The sequence below is a fragment of the Cygnus atratus genome, chromosome 33 (genome assembly GCF_013377495.2).
Source record: "Cygnus atratus isolate AKBS03 ecotype Queensland, Australia chromosome 33, CAtr_DNAZoo_HiC_assembly, whole genome shotgun sequence".
Lineage (NCBI taxonomy): Eukaryota > Metazoa > Chordata > Aves > Anseriformes > Anatidae > Cygnus > Cygnus atratus.
The window spans coordinates 18,512-37,929 of NC_066394.1; the positions used below are offsets into that span (position 1 = coordinate 18,512).

At 50.4% G+C, this 19,418-nt stretch overlaps 4 protein-coding genes across 12 annotated transcripts; 2 read left to right on the plus strand and 2 right to left on the minus strand.

Moving 5' to 3' along the window:
• Positions 1-356: 356 nt before the first annotated feature.
• LOC126913624 (tripartite motif-containing protein 15-like) lies at positions 357-14,280 on the minus strand. 3 transcript variants are annotated; one of them, XM_050716103.1, is made up of 7 exons: positions 2,355-2,560; positions 1,824-2,251; positions 1,336-1,548; positions 1,226-1,248; positions 903-1,006; positions 762-821; positions 357-665 (listed from the first exon to the last, which is right to left on the minus strand). In XM_050716103.1, exons 2-7 carry the CDS (start codon positions 2,029-2,031, stop codon positions 581-583), a joined length of 693 nt encoding a protein of 230 aa, XP_050572060.1. In that variant the 5' UTR covers positions 2,032-2,251; positions 2,355-2,560; the 3' UTR covers positions 357-580. The 3 variants fall into 3 exon arrangements, with proteins under 3 accessions (XP_050572060.1, XP_050572061.1, XP_050572059.1); XM_050716104.1 differs by lacking the exons at positions 1,824-2,251; positions 2,355-2,560 and adding an exon at positions 13,479-14,280; XM_050716102.1 differs by lacking the exon at positions 2,355-2,560 and adding an exon at positions 13,499-14,273 and having other exon boundaries at positions 903-1,248; positions 1,992-2,087.
• LOC118260276 (E3 ubiquitin-protein ligase TRIM7-like) lies at positions 2,817-6,231 on the plus strand. 2 transcript variants are annotated; one of them, XM_035570418.2, is made up of 3 exons: positions 2,817-3,202; positions 3,905-3,999; positions 4,497-6,231. In XM_035570418.2, the coding sequence occupies exons 2-3, from the start codon at positions 3,924-3,926 to the stop codon at positions 5,006-5,008; spliced, it is 588 nt and encodes a 195-aa protein (XP_035426311.1). In that variant the 5' UTR covers positions 2,817-3,202; positions 3,905-3,923; the 3' UTR covers positions 5,009-6,231. The 2 variants fall into 2 exon arrangements, with proteins under 2 accessions (XP_035426311.1, XP_035426309.1); XM_035570416.1 differs by lacking the exon at positions 2,817-3,202 and having other exon boundaries at positions 3,371-3,999; positions 4,497-5,998.
• LOC118260277 (C-type lectin domain family 2 member B-like) lies at positions 6,394-12,652 on the plus strand. Of its 6 annotated transcripts, none has more exons than XM_035570422.2 (6): positions 6,394-6,698; positions 7,564-7,750; positions 10,837-10,944; positions 11,122-11,279; positions 11,400-11,509; positions 11,603-12,652. In XM_035570422.2, the coding sequence occupies exons 2-6, from the start codon at positions 7,690-7,692 to the stop codon at positions 11,718-11,720; spliced, it is 555 nt and encodes a 184-aa protein (XP_035426315.1). In that variant the 5' UTR covers positions 6,394-6,698; positions 7,564-7,689; the 3' UTR covers positions 11,721-12,652. The 6 variants fall into 6 exon arrangements, with proteins under 6 accessions (XP_035426315.1, XP_035426313.1, XP_035426316.1 ...); XM_035570423.2 differs by lacking the exon at positions 6,394-6,698 and adding an exon at positions 6,855-6,970; XM_035570421.2 differs by lacking the exon at positions 6,394-6,698 and adding an exon at positions 6,864-7,008.
• On the minus strand, positions 14,232-18,332 carry LOC118260314 (C-type lectin domain family 2 member D-like). Its single transcript, XM_035570506.2, has 6 exons — positions 18,222-18,332; positions 17,381-17,472; positions 16,106-16,204; positions 15,409-15,581; positions 14,886-14,992; positions 14,232-14,573 (listed from the first exon to the last, which is right to left on the minus strand). The coding sequence occupies exons 2-6, from the start codon at positions 17,436-17,438 to the stop codon at positions 14,408-14,410; spliced, it is 603 nt and encodes a 200-aa protein (XP_035426399.1). The 5' UTR covers positions 17,439-17,472; positions 18,222-18,332; the 3' UTR covers positions 14,232-14,407.
• Between the last annotated feature and the right edge of the window lie 1,086 nt (positions 18,333-19,418).

Sequence of the window (19,418 nt, forward strand, 5' to 3'; positions counted from 1 at the left end):
TTTATTTTTCTTTTTTCTTTTTTCTTTTTTTTCTTTTTTCTTTTTTTCTTTATTTTTCTTTTTTTCTTTATTTTTCTTTTTTTCTTTTTCTTTTTTTCTTTTTTCTTTTTTTCTTTTTTCTTTTTTCTTTTTTTCTTTATTTTTTATTTTTCTTTATTTTTCTTTTTCTTTCTTTTTTCTTTTTTTCTTTTTTCTTTTTTTTCTTTATTTTTCTTTTTTTCTTTATTTTTCTTTTTTTTCTTTTTTCTTTTTTTCTTTTTTTCTTTTTTTCTTTTTTTTTTCTTTTTTTCTTTTTTTCTTTTTTCTTTTTCTTTTTCTTTTCTTTTTCTTTTCTTTTTCTTTTCTTTTTCTTTTTTAAACAAACCCACCACCTGCACAGAAAAAAGCCGGTTTAAACCCATTTACAGCTGAGAAAGGGGTGTGAGGGGGGGCCGCCCGCCAGCCCAAGAGGCCGGATCCCTCTCAGAGTCCGCTTATCTGCGCCTCGTCCTCCACCTCCCACGAGCATCGCCGCGGGGCAGCCCCCTCGCAGCCCAGGGCGCCCGGCGCCTCCTCCTCGCACCGCTGGGGCTCTCTGGCCTTATCCTGCTCCTCGTCCCACCGCACGCTTTTTCTGTCCGCCAAAACCTGCGGGGGGGCCGAGCCGGGATCTGGAGTCCCTTTTGCTGAGGGGAGACCCGCGCAGGTCAGAGGCAAAGCCCAGGAAAGGCTGAAGTAAGAAGAAAAGCTTTAAAAAATAATAATAATAATAGCTGCCTTACCCTTTTCCTCCGTGCTCAGGGTTTTCCCTGTCCCCAGCTTCGGTTTGGGTCTCCCTGGGTCTGGAAGGAAGGAGGCAGGGTGGTGGATGTGCCTCAGTCGCTGCCTCCTTCCCCCCAAGCCCCTTTTCCTCCTAAAATTACCTCGCGATTCTTTCAGAGCCTCCTCGAGGGCAGCGTGCTGGCGGCGGCAGGAGCGCAGGCTCTTTTCCAGCTCGGGGGGAAGCTGCAGCCTCGCTTCGTTCCAGCTGGGGAGAGAAACGACAGGGGTGGACTCGGCGTGAGGGATGGGGCTAAACCCGTGCAGGTAACAAACCCGAAATACTGGGGGCCGAGGGTTTCGTAGCGCTGAGAAGCAGGAAAGTGGAAGTGGTGGCGCTGGTTTCATCCCTGAAGGGTGAAGCTTTGGGGTTTTGTTGGCTTTGAAGCGGGGTAATGAGGTGAGGAAGCGATGGGGCGCCACGTACGTGCTCAGGCTGCTCCCGGTATCCTAAAAGGGGGGAAAAAAAGTGGGTTAAGGACCCCGCGTGCGGTTTTTCGGGGGCTCTGCCTTCAGCCTGGCGAGCGGGAGCCTCACCTGGGGCAGGCGCCCGGCCTCCAGCTGCCCGATGAGGCCGTGGAGCCGCCCGATCTCCTCGGCCACCCGCGAGGCTTTTTCCGCCTGGGCGGCCTCGAAGGCAGCGTCGAGCTCGGCCAGGCGCTGCAGCACCGCGCGCTCCTTCTCGTCCAGCAGCCGGCGCAGCCGCTCGAACTCGCTGCCGATGCGCCGCCGCTCGGCCTCGCTCGTCTCCTGGGGAAGGAAGCAGGAGAGGAAAGTTTATCCGATGCTTTTTCTGCTCTTTTTCCCCTCTCGTCACCACCCTTTCTTTATCGTTAGTGCAAAAAAACCAAACCAAAGCCTTGGAAAGTGAGCGTCGAGGGGAAAGTTTTAATTCCTTACTAATAAACTTCCCTTTTGGGGCTTGATATGGGATTTAAGGGAGTGATGCTGTTAATTAAAGCAATTTGAAACGCTAATATGCGGGTGCACACGGAATCGCAGCTGGGCGTGGAGGCAGCACTCACCAAACCTGCCCGGGATCCGCGCGGTCGGGCCCGACCGGGTGTGGGGCTTTGCAGGGCGCGTCGCGGGGACGTTCCCCTGCGTTTCGGTCAGAAGAAGAGAGAAAAAAAAACAAAAAACAAAAACCCAAAGCACCCATCGGAGCTGCTGAACCACCAAGGGGCCCTTACCAGGTAGTCCAGGCGGCGCTTCTCGTCGGCCACCCTCCATTCCAGAAACTCTGCTAACACTTTCCTTAGAGATTGTAGATGAGATTGGATTTTCTCCTGAATATACCCCCCCAAAAAAAAAAAAAAAAAAAATGAAGCAATCAGCTTGCCTTGTTGGCTTTAAAATCCTAAATTATCTGCGAGAAGAAAGCAGCTTCCAAAAATCCGTCTCTGGAATCGACTCCAGGTTTCTGCTTCTCGTAAGGAGCCAAATCTTTTTGCTTTTGCACCAGAAAAGGAAAATATTTTCTCTTTGCACCAGGCTCATCCAGTTGCCAAACTCAAGGAGAAGAAACCCAACGGGATGCCCGCAGCCAGCCTCACCTCCCCGGCAGCCGCCTCCTCCTCGTGTTTCCCGAAAAGCTTCGTGGCTGGAGCCCGCAGCCGCTCGCCCATTGCCCCCGACAGCCTCAACCCGGAGGATTTTCACCCCGCGGGGTTTCTTCAGAGCCAGGAGACGGCGGCGAGGAAATGCTGCGAGCGATCGGCCTCGGCGCGGAGGCTCCTCGCCGCTGCCATGCTTCGTCGCCGGAGGTTTGCGGCGGCGCGGGGCGAAGCCGCCCTCCTGCGATCCGCCCCGGGGTGTTCCCATTATCCCAGCGCCGCCTTCCCGGGTGGGAAAAGCAGCGTTTGTCATCCTCGTCCTGCCCCCAGACAACTTTTAAGCACGTGTTTTACTAAATCGTCGCATTTCCAGGCTTTGCTGTCTGATGGAAATGCAGCCGGTTCACCAAATTCCTCCTTTCTGCTGCGGTGCAAGAATGCACGTTTTTAGCACCTTCTCTCTTTTTTTTTCCCCCTTTTTTTTTTTCTTTTTTCCTCCGAAACCTCATAAATGCATTGAATAAATAAAACGCAGCCTTGAAGCGGAGGAAAGGGCACAATCGGAGCGGGCAGGAGGCGGCTGCGCGCGCCGTGGCCCCGTCTGCAGCCGGGAGATTGGGGCTCTCCTCCCTCCCCGGCTGATAAAAGCTGGCGGGGACAGAGATGGGACTGAGCTTTCGCTGAGCCTCTGCCAGAGAAACGGGGAAAAAAACCCTAACGGGGGAAAAACCAAGCGAGGAGAAACAAGTGGGGGGGGGAAAGCAGCCGGAGGAACCCCAAAAGGGCTCTGGAAACAGCCAAGAAATACCCAAAAAAGTTTTGAGAGGAGAAAATCCCAGCGCTGCAAGGTGGGTCTGGCTTTTTTTTTTTTTTTTTCCCCTTTTTTTTTTGAGCTTTGTAGCATTTCTGCAACTATTTGGGGCTTTTACTACAATTTTCCAGCTCAGAACTGCGGCCATTTACCGCAGGCACTCATTTGTTTGTGGGCAAAGCCCCGCTTTGGGCTTCAAAAAAGGGATTTGAAGCCTTCGGTGCCAGCCCTTATCTCCCCGTGCACACTTTTTCCCTGGGGCTGGAAGCAAATTTCTCCACTTCTGGCAGCATTTCTTGCAAAATGCTTTTCTCGGGAGACTCGGAGTCAGCTTAGCTCGATTTTAAGGATGTTTCTTGCTCCTCTGAAATAAAACAAGTTCAATTTTGTTGCCCAAAGAGCAGGGAGAAGGCAGGGGTGGGTTTAAGGCAGATTCATTGCTGAATTGGCCCAAGAAGGGGAAATTTTGGGGTATAAATCGTATCTGGGGAGTAGATCGCTCTGTCCGGGCTTGCTCGTTGTGTTCCCTTCGTAGTGAGAGGGAATCGAGGGATTTAATCTGAGAGATTAAATCTGTGGGTTTTGCCATAAATAAACCAGGTTCCTTGATGGCTGCTGGAGAAAAAATAGCAATTTTTTTCAAGCATTTTGACTACAGATGGTGGATGAGCCAATTATGTGGGATAATTTTATTTTATTCTTTTTTTTTTTCCTTCTTTTGGCCATTCTGGACAAGAAGAGAGGACACGGTGGGCGCGATGGCTTTCTTCCTCAAACCCCGGCCGTGCACGTGGGACTTGGCTGTGGACTACAATGCAGCAAAACAGTTTCAAGGTAACAGAAAATGGTCAAAGAGGAGCCAAGCACCAATTCCTGGTGTCTTCTGGGCTCCGTCGGCTGAGAGGTCTGTTGGGGGTGAGGCTCCTCCAGTTCCAGCCTCGCCTGGAGAACCTCCACCTCCTTGTCCTTGTTCCTCCATCTCCAGCCTTGCCTGGAGGTCCTCCACCTTCTCATGCCTCCATCTCCAGCCTTATCTGGAGATCCTCTGTCTCCAGCCTCACTTGGAGGTCCTCCATCTTCTGGGTTCTCTATCTTCAGCCTCACCTGGAGCTCCCCAACCTCCTTGCACTTCCATCTTCACCCTCACCTAGAGGTTCTCCACCTTCTTGTGCCCTCCATCTCCAGCCTCACCTGGAGGCCCTCCACATCCTTGTGCCTCCATCTCCTCTCCCTTTCTCCTTGAAAAACGAGCAACTGGAGTGGATTTTGGGGGGCAGTTCATCCTCTGTGCTCGCATTTGTTCCCGACTTCTTCTCTCTTTCCCTTTCCAGTGGATGTGACCCTGGATCCAACCACGGCCGGCCCCGAGGTGATCCTCTCCGAGGACCTCAAGGAGGCCACCTGGGGCAGACCAGGGCACCGGTGGCCAGCGGGCCCGGGCTGTTTCGACACGGATCCGTGCATGTTGGGCAGCCAGGGCTTCACCTCGGGCCGCCACTACTGGGAGGTGGAGGCGAGCGGGCGCTTCTGGACCGTGGGGGTGGCTCGGGAATCGGTGCGGAGGAAAGGCCGGATCCTCTTCAAACCCAACGCCGAGATCTGGGGCTTGCAGAAGTATGACGAGCTCTGCGTGGCCCTCACGGCTCCCTCCAACACCTCCGTCCCGCTCCACGGCGGGGAGATCGGGGTCTACTTGGACTATGAGGTGGGGCAGGTCTCGTTTTACGCCCTCGGCACCCGCCGGCGTGTCTTCACCTTCCGCGTGGCCTCCTTCAGCGGCGAGAGGGTCTTCCCCTACTTCTGCGTGCTGCTCTCCACCATCAAACTGCCCCCCAAGGGCTGACGGGGCGGCGACGGGGTCCCCCCGAAACCGTTTCGGTGCTTCCAGGAGAAATGGAAACGCTCCTCACCGCACCTCACCTCATTTTATTATTATTTTTCTTATTTTTTTCTTCAGGATTTGGGGTGATTTCCACCATCCGTAGCTCATGGGTCTGCCTCACCTCGTAAAATAATAATAATGATAATTTCTTCAGGATTTGGGATGATTTCCATCACCTGTAGCTCATGGGTCTGCCTCACCTCGTAAAATAATAATAATAATAATGATAATAATTTCTTCAAGATTTGGGGTGATTTCCACCACCTGTAGCTCATGAGTCTCCCTCACCTCATTTTATTATTGTTATCAATATTATTATTATTATTTCTTCAGGATTTGGGGTGATTTCCATTGCCTGTAGCTCATGGGTCTGCTAGATTTTTATTTTATTTTTACGTTATTTTTATTTTTATTATCTTTATTTTATTTTTATTGTCTTTATTTTTATTATTTTTATTTTTTCTTTAGGATTTGGGGTGATTTCCACCACCCCGCAGCTCATGGGTCTGCCTTACCTCATTTTATTATTATTACTATTATTATATTTCTTCAGGATTTGGGGACATTTCCACCACCTGTAGCTTGCGGGTCTGCCTCACCTCCTTTTATGATTATGATTATTATTTATTATTAATAATAATTTTCTTCAGGATTTGGAGTGATTTCCACTGCTTGTGGGTCTGCCTTGGGCTCCGATGTCTCTGTTACGGGTTAAATCTGGGAGGTTTTGGGTCTCGTGGTGGTTTGAGCCGGAACCCCCAGTCTCAGCTGAGAGTTGCTGGTTTTAGGGTTATTGAAAGCGTGTTAATAGTTTTACTGAGCTGGTGTTGAGCTGAAATCTTTGGTTTTTCTCCCAAGCACATGCTGACTTCCAGCCCTAATTAAACTCCTGAATTTCAGCAGAACTCTAATACTATTGTCCTAATTTCAGCAGAATTCACTTAAATACCACCTGCAGCTACCTGATAACAGAATCGAGTTTTAATTGATATTGTTTAAAATCATTTTTTTCACAGGAATTTGCCCCTCTCCCCCCTTTCACTGTTTCTCCCACTGTTTGTTTGTTTTTTTTTTTTTTGAGCAATTAATGTGCGAATATCACTGCGTTCAGACCAAAATTAACAGGTTTTATTGTTATAAGGAGGAGGTGTGTGTGGGGAATACGTTTGGGTTGGGATCTAATGGAAAAAAAAAAAAAAAAAAGGAGAAAAAAAAAAAAAAGCTCCAAAATGCTCCCCATAAAATGGCGGCCGGGAGCTCCCCTCACAGCGGCCACGGGGGCGGGGCGTCTCGCTCCGGGCGCTGATTGGCTGGCCGGCTCCGTTGTCCCGCCCTTGCCGGCTGCTGATTGGCTCCCGCCTGCGAGGTTCCCGCTCCTAGCCTGGATGTTGTCGTTATGGAGCGGGACGGGGAAAAATTCGCTTTCTTTTTTTTTGGCTTTTTTTGCCTTTTTTCTACCGCTCTACGCGCGTTCTTGCAGCGTTGCGCGCGGGTGAGCGCTTGGAGCTGCTGTCACCGCTCCCTTCGTCCGCTCTGCGCCGCCATGGAGGCAGCGGGACCCTCGGGACCTCCGCGGGGCCGCGGTCGGCATCGCGACAAGCACCGGGATCGCGACATGGACCGGGATCGCGACAGGGACCGCCGGCGCCCGGTGACTTCGGGTTCGGGGGGGAGCGTTGCAGGTGGGGGGGGGGGGGTCCACATTTTGTGTAGCCCTTTTAAGGGCTCGGGGGAGGGGGGAGGGGTGGGGCTGGGAGAAGCCCCGCCCCGAATAAGCCCCGCCCCGAATAAGCCCCGCCCACCATTTATAGGCAGGGTGGAGGCCGGTTCCTGCCGGATTATGGGGCCTGGATTTGCAGCATGTAGGGCGTGGGTTTACAGCGTGCGTTTCCGTTAGTTCAGGCTGCGGCCTAGGACCTCGTGGTTAGCGGCAAGGCCTTGGGATTGGGGCTGGGATTAAGGTTGGCGTTGGGATTAGGGCTGGGGTCGGGAGTGGGTTTGGGTTGGGATTAGGGCTGGGGCTGGGATGGGGGCTGGGATTGGGCTCGGGATGGGGGCTGGGATTGGGTTTGGGTTTGGGGCTGGGACGGATTGGGGCTGGGATTAGGGTTGGCATTAGGATCAGGGCTGAGGTCGGGATCGGGATTGGGGCTGGGATTAGGGCTGGGATGGGGATTTTGCTGGGGGCTGGGGCTGGGCTGCGGATCGGGATTGGTTCTGGAATCGGGGTTGGGCTGGATTTGGGGTTGGTGCTAGAATCGAGATGGGGGTTGGGACTGGGATAGCTGCTGAGACTGGGATTGATGCTGAGATTGGGATCGGGATTGATGCTGGGATTGGGATGCTGTAGGCGGCTGAGCTCAGCCTCACTTTTCCTCAGGCTGTGTTCCTGGCTTTCTCCCGGCCCCTCCCAGCCCCCGGAGCCTCCCTACATCACCTTTTCACCGCGGCGTTACCTCCCCACACGTTTCCTTTCTCACTTTCGCATTTTTTCTGCCTCGTTCTGTTCCTTCCAGGTCCTTTCTCCTCTGCAACCCCCGTTGCGCCTCCCCCAGGGTGCTACATTCTGAGCCACAAGCTGCCCTCGGAGGACCCTTGGAGATTTTGGCCCTTGGAGGCTGCTGAGGGGAGGCTCCTGAGATATGGCTGTGATGCTGAGTCTGGAGGAGAACAAGAATGAGGACAACGACTCTGTGTTGGAGAGTAAGTGCATTGAGACAAGCGTGAAGAAGTGGGTTTCGGGTAAGGATCCTTCCCTGTTTGAAGGGCGACAGATCCGTGGGGAATCAGAGAGTCACTGAGGCTGCAAAAGACCTCCAAGGTGGAGGTCAGTAGTCGAGGCTGCAGCCTCGGAGCCGGTGGAGCTGCAGCCACAGCATCCGATCATGAGTTACGGGGGGATTTCAGGCACTTGCTTCACCACATGTGGCCCAGGAGAGCAGCGCAACCGGGCCGCACCCAGCAGCTTTCACGAGAGAGGCTGACGAGGGGATGTCGCCAGGGCCATGGCGATTGTGCGCACATCTTGTGACTGCAAACAACCTCTGGGAGGGGAGTGACGTGAGCAGGGAGGGGCCGGCAGCGGTGTGCAGCCGGTGTGGCGGGACACAGGGCGTGAGATCACATATCTGCTGTGGTGGCTGAGCTCCAGGAGGAGGTGGAGACTGAGGAGCATCGGGGCGTGTGAGCAGGAGATTGAATGGTGGAGTAACTGCCTCGTGTCCTAGAGGGAAGGGAGCCGGGGGGATGCCCCCCAGAGGGTGGTGGAGCCCCTGCCCTGTCCCTGCCTACCCTGCTTCCCCAGGTGCTCCTCCGTAATACGTTTGAGGCCCTGGATCTTGAAGGAGAGGTAGGCAAGGATGTGGGGGGAGGTACGCAGAGCTGACCCTCGTTGAAGGGAAGTCTGCAGTCTGCCTGGAGCCCAGACCAGGGACAGCATCAGGGCACCCCCAGCCTGGTGCGCTCCACAGACTACTGCCCGCTGCTGATCTTCCAGATAAGTGGGGAGGAAGCTGCGTCCCGTAGTCTGAGGGGAACGAAGAAAGACTTCAAGGCCTTGGGATGGTTGGTGAAAGAGTCTGGGGAAGAAGTCCGTTTCTCTTCCCTCCTTCCATCCTGGGGTGATGACGTGGGATGGAATAGAAGGATCCGGTCCATAAATGCTTGGCTCCGTGGCTGGTGCTACAGGCCCGGCTTTGGGTTCTTTGCTTATGGCTGGTTTTATAAGACAGCAGTAACACAAGGGAAAGGTTTATCTCACAGGGGTAAAAGGGTTCTAGGACAGCAATTAGCAGGGCTCGTTTGGAAAGCTTTAAATTAGATCCGCAGAGGGAGAGAGTTGTAGCCGGGCTTGCAGCGGTGGGGCAGCGCCCTAGCGGCGAAGAAGACCCCTAGGGTGAAATCGGCGTGCTCAGCTCGCCCCCTGAAGTGCCTGTACACCAATGCACGTGGCACGTGGAATAAGCAGGAGGAGTTAGAAATTCGCCGTCGGTCAGGAGACGGTGATCTAGTGGCAGTGACAGAGACGGGGATCTTGTCCTCACTGACAAGCAGGGGCTGGTCGAAGCGGCGAAGGTTGAGGGCAGCCTTGGTTGCGGCGGCCATGAGATGGTGGAGCTCAGGATCTGATGTGGCAGGAGCAGAGTCCCGAGCAGAATCGCAACCCTGGACTTCAGTAGGGCCGACTTCGGCCTTTTCAAGCATTTGCTAGAGGAAATCCCGTGGGACAGGGTACTGGAAGGAAAAGGGGCCCAGGATAGTTGGTTAGCTGTTGTCAGAGGATGTGGTCGATGGGACGGAGTCGCGTTTTGGAGGCCTGGATCTAGTGGAGTCCCTCAGGGGTCAGTACTGGGACCAGCGTTGTTTAATATATTCCTCGATGACTTGGATGAGGGAATGGAGGGCGCTGTCAGCAAGTTTGCTGACGACACTGTGAGAAAAATCTCAATAATATTTTCAGACAGGATCTTCTCTGAAGCTGTTTGATTCGCGATTGCAATGGCGGGCGTCCTGCAAGCAGGAGCTCACAGTAGAAGTTTATCATAACCTTCTATTCTGTATTACCTGACACCTTGCTCCCCTCTTTACTTACTTGCTGCGTGCTGCAGGTTCACAACCTACTCGACGCACTTCTGTACCATATATGTACAATTTTATTTGACCCGCCCTAAATTTCTCCTCTCCCCTCTCCCCTCTCCCCTCTCCCCTCTCCCCTCTCCCCTCTCCCCTCTCCCCTCTCCCCTCTCCCCTCTCTCCTCTTCTTACCGCCTTCTCTCGTGACTAGAGGGCCCGTGATTTTTGTTTTTACTGATCTCGCACTGCTCATCCTGTTTTTCTTAGCTATCCTCCTTATTTCGGGACAGTGGGCCCTTCTGCTTACCTGCTTAATGCACTCCCCACTTCTATAGCACACGATCGCTTTTGAATATGCGAGGTTAGTGGAATTTTCCACTTCAAAAAACACCTTCTATTGCAAAACTCAACTTTGTTCCTCACAACACTGGACTGGGAGGAGCGGCTGACACGCCACAAGGCTGTGCTGCCACCCAGCGAGACCTCAGCAGGCTGGGGAGTTGGGTGGGGAGAAACTTAACGAAATTTAACGAGGGCAGGTGTAGAGTCCTGCATTCTGGGGCAAGGACAACCCCAGGCACCGGGATAAGTTGGGGACCGCCCTGCTGGTGAGACCACATCTGGAATATCGTGTCCGGTTCTGGGCCCCTCGGTTCCAGAAGGACAGGGGACTGCTTTAGAGAGTCCAGCGCAGAGCCACGAGGATGGTTAAGGGAATGGAGCATCTTCCTTACGAGGAAAGGCTGAGGGAGCTGGGTCTCTAGCTTGGAGAAGAGCAGATGTTCAAAAATACGTAAAGGGCGAGTGTCAGGAGGATGGAGCCAGCCAATGATAGGACAAGGGGCAATGGGTGCAAGCTGGAAGATAGGAGGTGCCACTTAAATACGAGACAAAACTTTTGTAGGGTGAGGGTGACAGAGCATGGAACAGGCTTCCCGGGGTGGGTTGTGGAGTCTCCTTCTCTGGAGATACTCAAAACCTCCTGTGGGACATGATTTAGGTGTTCCTGCTCCATCGGGGGACTGGACTAGATGATCTTTCAAGGGTCCTTCCAATCCCTCACATTCCGTGATTCTGTGGAGGTCCAACCGTCCCCCTACCACCAACGTCACCCGCAGGGTGTGGGGAGGGCCTGGCCTCTCTCAGCCCCGCTGCCAGGGGTCTGCACGGCGCTGGGACCCCTAACTTCCCCCCCCCCCCCCCCTTTTTCGTTGCAGATCTTTTTACTGCTAAGAGTAAGCATGGAAGAACTGCGTCCTGGAAGCAATACGTGCCCAGAATCATCACTGGAGTAGGGACAGCGCTTTTAATCTCCATTATCATCTGTGAGTGTTCCCAGGTGGTTTTGTGGCTCTGCCCTGTGGCCTCAGCTGCAGGAGGGGGGGGGGGGGGGGAAAAAAAGGGGGCTCGGTGCATGGAGGGGGAGCCCATATCCAACCCAGCTGCCCCAAGGACTACCCCCTTCTTTGCTCCTCCAGCCCCCTTCATTTATTTTTCCTTAGGGCTCTCTCAGCGTGCGTATTCCTGCCCCCGTTTGTGGATCGGGTTCGAGGGGAAATGTTTCTACTTCTCTGAAGTGGAAAGGAACTGGACGTCGAGTCGGGATGACTGCCACACGCGCCGCGCCAGCTTGGCCGTGATCCAGTCCAAGGAGGAGCTGGTGAGACTGGGGGTTTTCTCCTGGCCCCCTTTTGTTTTTTTTGGGGGGGGGGGGGGGGGGGGGGGGGTCGGGGCAGAGATCTGGGGGTGACCTGCAACCCTGCTCCCCCTCTGCTCTCAGGAGTTCGCGCTGCGCTACAAAGGTTTTCCTGACCACTGGATCGGGCTGAGCCGCCAAAACCCGAGCCGGCGCTGGGAATGGGAAGATGGGACCAAATTCAACAGCTCGCTGTGAGTCCGTCGCGCCGTGCACGCGGCGGGGGGGGTTTTGGGGCGAGGAGGCAGGAAGCATGCGGGAAGCTCACCCCACTGCCTCCCCTGCAGGTTTCTCGTCGGAGGAGGCGAGGACTTTGCTTTCTTGAACGACCAAAAAGTCACCAGCGCTCGCAGCAGCGGCGAGCGGCACTGGATCTGCACCAAGCCGCAGAGCAGGCGGCCGTGAGGCCAGCAGGCACGGCGCCTCCAGAATACCTCACATCTTGGTGCCCTGGTGGACGTTTCGAGAACCTGACGTGGCGGGACAGGACGCAGGGTTCATTTCTCAGGCCTGCAGGTGGCGTTCTGTTACAGCTAACGCGCTTTTGGAGCCTTCTCACGTTTTCTGTCTCCTACCAGCGAGTTTCCTTCTGCAGAACGTTTTGTCTTCTCAGACTCTTCTGCACTACATTATTTTTGCTTCATCTTTATCGATGCCTAGCATTAAGATTGATAGCAGAGGCAAGGCTGCATCAGGAAAAGCAGCGATGTAGCACGTTGTTTAACTGACAACAGGCACTCCATTTCATTTTTAGACCATAAAACTCTTTTCTCAAAGAATTTGCACTTTTTTAGCACAGGAGAAGGTGCTAACTTTTTTTTATAACGGAGGGGCATTTTAAAATACAGTATTTTGCCAAAGAGATATCAGTATTGTGCATAGGCAGAAGATATCGCAGGGTGGATGGGAATATTTCAAAACACACGATCCTGGAACTGGTTTGGGCTGGAAGAAAGCTTCAAGATTGTCTAGTTCCAACCTCGCTGCCCTGGGCTGAAGTCCCTGAGGTCCTGCTTGGGGGGAAGCAGCTGTAACCCATCACTTCTGCTGGTGCTAGCCCGAGAAATGCGAGTAGTGGGTGTGTTGCTTTGACAAGGAGCAACTTCTCGTGCTTGCAGTTCCTCCTGTACTTGAGCAAACATTTCAATGCCTCCCAGGCTGGATTGTGGAGGCAGTCTGGAGTCAGGTCTACGTTCATTTCAAATGCTGCCTGTGGAGGAAAACGGTGCCTTTCTCTTGCTTTTCTGCTCCTCTGTATCTTTGCACTTTATCAGCAGTATTCTTCTGTGTGCTGTTTTCGTTTATATGTAATTTCCAAATAAAATATTTTTTTTAAAGTCTGGCTCTGACTTTTATTTTTTCCTCTTGCATTACCCTGGGATCCACTGCGAGGTGACAGTGTTACCCCACTCCTTTCTTGCCCTTCCATGAAAACTCTCTCATTGTAAGACCACAGCTACATCCTGTGCCACATCTCCTGAAAATACTAAGGATTTCCTAAGAAAACCCAGGACACTTCACTGCAGTTCACCCAAATCTTGCTTTTAGGACAGCACCTTAGAGAAAAAGCAGATAATCTTTACCGAAAAATAAGAAATTCTCTGCTTTTGGATCCTGGAAGAGCTCAACAATGCTAAATGATGCTTCAGGGTGGGATGCAGAAGGGTTTTGTGCAGGAACTCCTCGTTCTTTGCTGACCTAAACCAGACTTCCTGCCATTTAGGTGTGTGAAGTCTGGAGAAAAGACTGCAACAGCAGGAAGCGGCACCTTAGTGAATAGGTTTTTGCTATATTTCAGGCCAGTGAATTGAATTTGTTAACCAAAAGTACATTTTCATTGCATGGAATTGCCCTGCCTGTAACAGGTGAAGGAATAACAACAAACCTCGAATTTATGTGCTTAGCTAAAGGCAGTGCATCAAGTTCATCGCTGCAAAATTCTGCCAATTTGGGCTGCACGAGCAAGTTAAAGCTAAATTACCTGTCTTTGAGGAAAAGAGACTTAATGACAACAGTTGGAGCATGCGTGTAGCGGGAGAGGCAAGCAGGCTGTAGCTCTCAGTGTGCAAAATAATGAGAGAACAGAAAACCCCAGATTGAGGCTGGCTCTGGTTTTGAGAAGTAATTACAATGTCGTTACTCATTACCGAACACGTTGCTCACCGGTTCTGATGGCACCTCACCTTGTGAAAATCTTGCAAACAGCTCAAAGTGCATCGAAAGCCCTCAAAATACAGGATCGAGTCGACATCAAGCCAGGCAAGGCTAAAAGGTTGCATTTCTCACGAGGTGTTTGTACGAGGAGGCTCCTCCACGGGATTTGCTTCTGTGTCCCCAGTCCTGGAGGTGGCACTGGTGGACTTGATTTGGAGATGGCTGCTTGCTGGGAGGAGCCAGGTCTTGAAGCTCCTGGAGTCCGTTTCTTATGCTATTTTTTTTCCAAATACAACCAAAAATAAGAGCGTTGCTAAAAACCCTACAATCCTCACCGTCACACCTTCACCAGCCGTCTCCGAGCTGAGGTGCTCCTCAAAAAACGTCTTCCCAGGATGGAGTTAGCCGTGCAAATGCCCCATGTTTCACCTGCAGACCGTAAAAGCCAAAGATTCCCAAAGCAAAAGATTCCAGAAAATCCTTGGAGGTCCATCCTTGCACTGCTTCCACATGCTCATAACAAACTGGAAAGCTTTTCCCAGCCGAGCAAGCTTGAAAACTGCTGATTTAACTTGCCAAAAATTAGGAAAAACTCGAATCCGATGCCATTCGACCTTTTTTCCCCCTGTGCAGGGCTGCATGCTGATGTCTCCTTAGGGTGAATCCTCTGCGCGCACACGCATGGTTTCACTGGCAGCATTGTGACTTCTCTGGTGCTCTGAAATTTTGTTTCAGTGCTGTTGTGAATGAGTCATCGCCACGTATGACTGTGCTGCCGTGAGAAATCATCAGCTGTTGGCCACTGTGTGGGAAAGTTGGGTTGCAAATTTAAGTAGTAACTTTAGTTCCTATTCAGCAGTTTCCGGCTGAATTCCCCCCCTGAGTTTCCTTCAAAGTTTCTGAGCTTTTGTCTCGTTTCCCCTGTTTGCTTTGGGTATTTAGGAGCTGATGCAAAGGTTTTGAGCTCGTCTCGTCTTGTTGCCTTTGCCTGGGCTGTTCAGCGCGGGCTTGGTGCAAACCCAGTTCCTCTCCGTGCCGCACTGGGAGGAGCGGAGCCCGGTGTCACCCAGGTAGGCACAGAAGCCACCTCCTTGGACCTGAAACCTGAAGGGCAGAAGAAACAGCCGGCCTCAGACAGGAAAAGGGAGAAAAATCATACTGATGATCTCTAAGGAGAACAAAAAATAATCAAAAGTAGGAATCTAACAGCGTTTTGGCCCCGCTTCCACCTTTCAACTCAAAGGGAAAAGCAAAGAACGGCTCTGGAAGCAACATGGCCCTCTCCAGGTCTCATCGCCCCACCACTACGTCTGGATCCACCTCTAGAGCTGGTCCCAAATCCCAGAAGAAACGCAAGTTTCAGGGCCGGAAAAACCAACAGCCAGCACGATAACGAGGAAAACCCCGCAGACTCACAGGTGGGACGGACGTGAGTGGTTCACCCATTTCCATGGTTGCTCCTCCCCTTCCCGTGAAAGGCCAACCCAATGCTCCGAGATGCCTTTATATCTCATTGTGAAGCTCTGGAAAAGACAAAAGACTTTAGGGAAGCTCTCAGGGTTTTGGGACATGCCTAGCAAGTCATCTGTAGAAACCTCCCTCCAACCAATAATCTACATTTTACGAGTTGCCCGCGCTCCTTTGGTGCTTGAATTATTCAGTCTGTTACCGAAACCCATAATCTTTAAGGCAGAGACCTACTTCATTGTTGTCTAGAATTTTTTTTTCCTTTTTTTTTTTTTTTTTTTTTCTTTTTTTCCCCTTTTTGCTACAGGTCTTGCATTGGTTGGCTTTGGTGAGAAGCTCGAGGAGAAGACCCATAAAACAAACCATTCTCCCCATCTCCTCACCCCAGGACTGGGACGAAGATACTGAAATAGCAGGCAAGGAAACCAAAAGGTGGCAAAAACGGTGGTGGCTTTTCTGGGGGACTCCATACCAAGTCTTCCACGCTGTCGAACATGGCCAGGGAAGCACCGAGAGCTGAGCAGTTGTCCTGGCTGGACGTCCAGTTCCTCTCAGCCTCCGAAAAATGGTAGCATTTTCCTCTATACCCGATCCAGTCGAACGGACACTGAGCACAGGGCTGGGGTCGAGGTTGAAAAGCGTGCACTGTCATCGGTAGAGCAAAGGGGGACAAGAAATGTGGGGGCTGTACTTTCAAAGCAGAAATCAGGCCACCAACGACGCTGGCTTTAGGAGGATTTCCAAAAAGTCCTGTGCCTAAACGTGCCCTAAGGTATCACTATCCATCATTAATGCCAAAGCAGCGATTGGCAAAGCAGAGAGAAAGTGTTTCTCTTGTTCCTGCAGCCTTCTTGGCTTGGTGGGACTTGTGCCAACATCTCTTGATGCTTGGCCAACCAGCAGCCCCTTCTTTACCAAAAAAAACCTTTTTGGGTAAAGTCTGATGATCTGTTTTTTAAAGAATGATGCCACAGAGGAGATGGGTTTGGCTTTCTGGAGAAGGGTTTCTGCACTCATTGAAATGTCCCTCACCTGGAGGGGACACCTCCTGGCCTTGATTTTGTCTTCGTCAGGAGCACGGAGATGGACTTGGCACAAGTGCAATGACCCAAAGCGTCTTGGGGAGGGCACAGAGATGCTGTCCCTGTGATGAGCACCTCGACACTCACCTGCAAAAGCGATGGCGGTGACGAGCAGAACCAGGAACACCACTGCCATGGTGACCTGGCAGGCAACACGTGCCCCCGGCTTCATCTCCAGGCTGGAACCTGCAGGAGAAGAGACCTTCAATATCTTCATGGGAGCACCAAGGGCAACAGCACACTCCAGGTCCAGGGAATTGACCCCAAAGGTGTTTTTTGCCTCCTTTTGCTCAAGAAGAGGAAGGGGTCAGTCTCTCCCCTACATTGGGTGTACTCACTATCATTTGGGGTGAGAAACAGCAAGAAGTTTTGAATTCTTCCCCATGAGGAGTAAAATTATGGGGTTTTCCTTCTTGGATACTTTTCTTTAGGAGGGGAACATTGTCTTTTCCCCAGCTCTAGCTGCAAACCTCTGCTCTGAAATGCCTGTGGGCATTACACCATATACACAAGCGATTTCGTTTGAATTTCTGGGGGTTCTGCTTCGTCATTACAGATCGAGGGACTTCTTTCACAACCCGAACCAAGATGTTTTGGGTCTTGCAATGACTTGAGTCATGCTCAGCCCATCACTGGGTCTTCTGATCTAGAACACGCTCTTATCTTAACCTCTGCTCAAAGAAACTTCTGTTCCCTATGGGGTTTGCCTTCGCTTCCTCCTCCTTGCATGTCATCACATGAACCACATGTCATGCGACAAGCCCTTCTTCCCTCTCTTCTTTTCCCTTCCCCATGCACCGAAATAGAAATCATTTTAGACGATAATTTCAACACCAAATATGCCAATAGAAAAACCATGGCTCAAAGTCAATTGGGACAACTGGAAAGACCCCAAATCACCTTTCCCACCTGCTTTGGTCTACCAAGAGGATGGTGGAGGTGGGAGGAAGAGTCAACTGAACCAAAATAAGGCAGTGTTGAAGAAAGGAAGGAAGAGGTTCGTTAATATTATGCCAATTTATCTAATTCCACGCTCTTTTTTTTTGGTCTTTTCACCCTTCTTCTCTACCAATATCTCTACCAACATCTCTTTATTCTTTAATTGAGAACCAGGGAGTGAAGACACAAAAGAAACACTGACTCACGGAGGAGTCATAACTAAAATCTTCCAAAATGTGACTGCTTAGCAAAATGCCACCTGGTGCTCGCTGAGCTACAAAAAAATTTCCCCTTGAGGGAAGTGCTAGAAAACCCAAGACTCAGTTTTTCTTACCACCCCGTCAGCCTTACATCAGCTTGTTTTTGTTCTCAGATTACAGAAGGCAGAAGAAAGCCTTGTTCGGGCCAGTGCTCTGCAGTTACCTCCCCGCTTGCTTCTTTCCGTGCCCAAAAAGCCGGGACATTCCCTTGTTTCCTTCATTTCGGGAGATGCAGGTGGGGTGGCAATGGGGCACCTGAAAACCAGAAGATTTCACCCATCAGAAGCTGTGACCCAAGGACGCATTTTTTGGGGGGGCTCTCTCCATCTGATTCTCAAATCGTGGTCGTCTTCGAGGTCCATCCAAGCTCAAGCCAAACTCATTGCAACGATTCAAAGAAAAACGCGATTTCCTCTCCCTCTGATGTTAATTTTACACTGCCTTTAAACCTCAGCCTTGCCGGGGATGGGTGAAGGCTTGCAAAAGAAAGAATTTTGTTCCATTCAGCACCAAAATCAATCCCCCCTCCCCCCCCCCCCCCCCCCCCCCCGCCAACCAACAGTCACGCACCATCAGAGCGGCAATCCTGGATGAGAAGAAAATTAAATGTCCACGTGGCATAAGAAAACAAAACAGAAAAAAAAAAAATCACCCCCAATTTGTGGGGGGAGTTAAATTCCCCCCCCCTGCAATCACAATTCTCCCCCTGCAATTAGAGTTTTCCTCTTGCAATTAGAGTTTTCCCCCAGCAATTAATTCCACCGTTTGCAATTAATTTTTTTCCACTTGCAATTATTTTTCCCCCCCTGCAATTGATTCCCCCCCCCCATAATTGATTCCCCTTCCCTTGCAATTGATTTTTTCACCCTGCAATTCACTTTTTCCCCTTGCAATTCACTTTTTTCACCCTGAGAATCATTTTTTTCCACCCTGCAACTCATTTTTTCCCCTTGCAATTCATTCTCCCACTTCCAAGCCCGAACCCCCCCCCCCAGCCCCAGTACCTGTGTCCTGCCGGTGGGAGCACTGCGCGCTCTCCTGCTGTGTGAAGTGTGAAGCCTTCTGTCAAATAAACCTTTTTTTCTGGGGGATTTTCCAGAGGATCCAGCTGGCGAAGGCTTGGCCGTGCAGCTGGTGGGGAGATGCCCAAGAGCCCCATTTGAGCAGGAAGCTGCTGCTCTCCTGAGCCCCCCCCTCCAGCTCTGCTCTCGCCACCTTCACCCCATGGGGGTTGCTATAAATATATATGTATCTACTTTTATATATAGTATATATTTATATAGTATTTTAATCATAGAATTAATATATATATTTAATTTATAGAATTTAACATATATGTACTGTTTTTTATATATATGTAGTAATTTATATATATATGTAGTATTTATATATATATGTACTATTTCTCCCCATATAATATATAGTATTCTCTCTATATAGTATTTATATATATATACACATAGCTTTTATATCATAGAATCATAGATATATACACATAGTGTTTATATAGAGATATACACATAATATTTATAGATATATACACATAGTATTTAGATAGAGATATATGCACATAGTGTTTATATAGAGATATACACAGTATTTAGATAGAGATATATGCACACAGTGCATATATATAATGCAAATTATATATATCATATAAATTATATATATAAGCGTATCCATATGATATATTCATAAGCATAAACATATATATTTGTATCTATTTATATAGTTACTTTATATATATTTATATATTTACTTTTAAATGTTTATATACTTACATACAATTTTATCTTACATATCTGTATTTATATTTGCAAGTATGCGTGCAGTTTGGATAGAGGTACCGCATGTATAGATAATGTATATTTTGCTCTAGGAGTGGCTTGGGGTGTTGTCCTTGGACCGTTGCTGGTTTCTGTTTTCCCAGAAACTCGCTCTCAAGCTGACTTGTTCCAACAAAGCCTGCTCGGGCTGTGCCCTCTCTCCTTAAATGCCTCCGACCATATGCAAAAATATGCAGATTTCTATCCCTTCCTGCCTCCAAGGAATGGGATTGCCAGGCAAATGCATGCAAGGGGAAAAATGCAAAGAAAAAGGTGCAATTAAGCTGTCGAAAATAGGTGGGTTTGCGATTAAGCTATCCCCCAAAGGTGTTGCCATTAAGCAATCAGAAAATAGGTGCTTGGGAAATTAAATTA